This window comes from Sphaeroforma arctica, assembly GCF_001186125.1.
Source record: "Sphaeroforma arctica JP610 unplaced genomic scaffold supercont1.999, whole genome shotgun sequence".
NCBI lineage: Eukaryota > Ichthyosporea > Ichthyophonida > Sphaeroforma > Sphaeroforma arctica.
Genome location: NW_014039559.1, coordinates 1 through 4110, shown reverse-complemented (window position 1 = coordinate 4110; position 4110 = coordinate 1). Strand labels below are relative to the sequence as shown.

Sequence of the window (4110 nt, the reverse complement as noted above, 5' to 3'; positions counted from 1 at the left end):
CCCTTCGCACACATCGACTACCTTGCCTGGTGGATGATGTTGCAGATTGCCTTGACCAGAACATCTGCGGCCGTCTGCTGTGTCATCAGTAGCCATGGAGGGTACTGTGCATGGTCAGTTGCAATTGATTGACTCTGTTGCTTTTCACGTGAAGGTGTGTGGGGTGGCTGCTCTGTCTCAGCAGATGCGGTGGGTGCAGGGGTGACAGTTGATGGTGTGTGCGCGGGTGGGTGTGTGTGTGTGTGTGCTTGTGCGTGTGAATGGTCGTCTGTTGCTGCTGGAGTGTGCTGCTGAGTGTCTGTTGATGTCATCTGTTCCTCTGCAGATGTTGTGCTCATACGTATTTGTCCGTCATGGTCTGTTGTGTGGGTGCGAGTCTCTCCCGTTGTCTGTGGCTATTTGTTGTGCGTGTGTGTGTGTGTGTCTATTCCCACTAGTTGATTGAACAGCAGCACTTTGAACACATGCGCCTGTACTGGCGCCAGCAATGCACACGGCCCTCCACTGATCTAAAATGGGGGTGGGCACAAACAGGTAGGCAGAGGGAAGCATTAGGTGGGTGTATTGTAGGTAGGTATAGCATCAGGGATGTACAATGACGGGATAGCATAGTACTAGTGGTAATAACACACAAAAGGTATAGTGCCAGGGGTGAGCTATGAAGGGATAGTATAGTACCAGTGGTATTAACGTACAGAAGATATAGTGTTCGAGGTGTATGTGTATTGGAGTGACGCTATTGAACAGTCGCCTGAAAGCACGTGTGAGCAAACAGCCCCATTGACTCAATGCGTTACTATTTCTGAAGGTGTGTGCCATATACATCTCTGATCACACAGGTGTGAAATTGTGCAACCAACGGTGTATTACAGCTACCATACGTATATAACCTAGCGTTTCGAGGTGAACAACATTCAACCATACCGAAAGGTGTATGAGTACGCCCAAAGCCTCGTACTACACGCACACGCCTATGACTATTTATAGCCGTGAAAGTGACAACGTTCCTATTTCTTAAACAATGCATAATAAATCGGTATGTGGTATAATATGAAGTTGTAGACATTCCTGATATGACGATGAAAGTGGGCTGTGCATATCTATTGCCGAACAACTGATCTCTTACCTACACTATGGTACAAATTAGCCCAATGGAGGACAAATACATGAGCACGCATCTACAGGGAAAACTTAATATGTCACATGCATGATGTTGTACATACATTAGGTATAGATAGGTGCGAGTGTGTATTGATATCTGATAGGAGGTGCAGGCGGCAGACACCTGTGAATATATAGAAAGCACAGATGGATATTCACTTATTTTATTTTTCGGATCGGATCGGATCACTGTAGAACTTCTGCTGTAGCGTTGACAGACACTTCATTACACATATACAAAGCGTGTAGCATTAATTGAACATAAAACACAGAAACGACGTCATCAGTAGTCCAACCAGGTACATACATGTATGTGGACATGCTCATATATTCATGTAATGTAAACATACTCATATGTTTATGTATACACTTGCTATACACCTACACACCAACAACCTTTTCCTGAAAGACCAAGCAAATCCATGCTTATATGTGTGATATACTACGTGACATAGTGCGTGATATAACTTATAAAGAAAGCCTGAGCATGACTGTGGCAAATCCGTCAATTTTTAATTCATTGCCACGCCCTAGATGGACTTCAGATCACAGTGGTCACATACTTGTGTGAGCACTGCCACAACAGTGTCATCTGCGGTACTCGTGCTTGCATCTGTGTTGCTATGGCAATCATCTCCAGGTGCGTTGTTGTGTGGTACGTTGGCGAATGTCAGTCCTTGACGCCAACGGGCTACAGCCTCGGTTGAGGGATCGGAGCCGAAGACATACTCTCGGACCTCATCCACCATGGTGTGTATGAGGTGATGTAACTAGATGTGATGGGTAGTTTTGTGAATAAATATATAGCGTAAGTGCTGAAGTATAACGAGAGGTCGATGGAGAAAAAATATTGCTGTAAATGTACTATAAATAAATGCTATGTATGACTAAAATAAGGGTCGTAAGGGTATGCGGTTGATTTATGCCTGTGATTGTATGTTGATTGTAGCCTGCCAAAGACACGTATAGTAGTATCAAATCTTGTATAGGACTATAAATGCGAGGCTTTATCCCAAATTCTTGATACTAAAATAGTACTCTGCGGTTTCGGACTGTGTTCACTTCAACACTTAATATGTCAGTGGTCATATGGTTAGAGGAACCCAAAGCACATATCCATCAAAATAAGATTGAATCATCCCAATAAAAAAAAATACATACATACACACAATACACATATACATGTATCATATCTACGTCTTATTACTACCCAACAAGGTCATACATTATTGAGAAAGTATTCTGTGGGGCAAGTGAGAACAAATCAAACGTCATATTTGTATTCAGTTGAACAGGCCGACACTCGACACTGACACTTCGACTGTTGACTGTCGAGTCATACAGTTCGACACCAAATACTCGCAACAAATTAAATTTCATTGGTCACTAATAACAGTGTATTTTAATTATTTACATACATATGCATAGCCTACTAAATAAAACAACATATGTATTGTATTATTTTAATAAAACAACATATGTATTGTATTATTTTAGTTATTTACATACATATGTATTGTATTATTTTAGTTATTTACATACATATGTATTGTATTATTTTAGTTATTTACATACATATGTATTGTATTATTTTAGTTATTTACATACATATGTATTGTATTATTTTAGTTATTTACATACATATGTATTGTATTTTTATATATTTGTTTCGCGACGCGCGTCGCGCGGTCGCGCGTAGTTCAAGGAACAATTCTTATAATAAAAGTCTCCTGGGTTTTAGGGTTTAGGGTTTTCTTATAAATCTGGCGGCATATGTTGACCAATCAGCGCATCGAAGCCACATTTTATGGAAATGGAAGCACATATTAAAGTATGAACTTATTGAACTGTAGTATACAGTTATATATCTACATAACAAGAGATGGTTCATGATAGTACACGGCTGTTGTAGCTTATTGAACACCTCTATTCCCCTCTATGGACCGAACTAGTGTGCGCGGTTCGCACCTTCTCTACAGCAACGCATGCATCACAGTCACTATACTACAATAGAACCCATAGCGTACACGTACACATCTGACACCCCCATCTTGCAAAAGCAATATTTACTTGATCTGACCACACCTACATAGTATAATACATGTATCTTACCACACTGCATAGTATATTGCATGTACCTTAATAGTGCAGTAGAGTCATATATATAAATTCGATCACTGCCATCAGCACACGGACGCCAAAATGCCCAAATATGAGGAGGCGAAGTCGGACAGATCGACCTGTGTGGATTGCAAGAGGAAGATTGCAAAAGGTAGGTGTAGTATATCCTTGAATGCGTGTTTGGTGTAAACATATCTGTGTCTGGTTGGTTATGCAAAAGGTAGGTGTAGTATATCCTTGAATACGTGTTCGGTATAAACAAATCTGTGCCTGGTTGGTCTTGTATTGTGGCTTGCGATTGTTCCGTAAAATCGATATTTTGTCCATTCTGTTCCTCTGGCGCCAGCATTTGTCACCACGTTGTGGTATAGAGTGTATCTAAAACCGCCCAAAACTCTGTAGACTATTGAGCAGCGCTTTTAAAGTTGATTGTTATTTGTTTGTGTCCATCAATCATCTGCCATTTCTTGTACTTTGGTGTTCATAGTAGTCGGTTGTCACTATATTTGAAAGTGCACATATTTACTCCCGTGCTCACAATGTGCTAAGCAGAAGTGCTTTCAAGTGTTGTGCATGTGTGCGGTTGGTATTGCCAGTTAACGTACCGTGGTATATCTGTATATCTGTTGGCTGTGGGCGTGGCTGCAGCATCTAACCATCTCATCACTACACGCCGTACTATCTCGCACTCACTCCGATGAGTCAGTTTAGATCCATTGGATGTGCTGTGCCACACTCAATCCAATGGATCTGTTCCGTCTACTGTGTTGTGTGTGCTGTGGCTGGCAATGTTTTCTCTTGTCCATGTACCGACTTGTACTGTACTTG

The 4110-nt window shown here is 41.3% G+C and overlaps 1 protein-coding gene across 1 annotated transcript; it reads right to left on the bottom strand.

Moving 5' to 3' along the window:
- Positions 1-17: 17 nt before the first annotated feature.
- Positions 18-395, bottom strand: SARC_09607 (hypothetical protein; the record flags this gene model as incomplete). The annotated part of the gene is made up of 1 exon (XM_014296369.1): positions 18-395. A coding segment is annotated over one exon (378 nt), but the record flags the coding sequence as incomplete, so codon positions are not given.
- Positions 396-4110: the final 3715 nt, after the last annotated feature.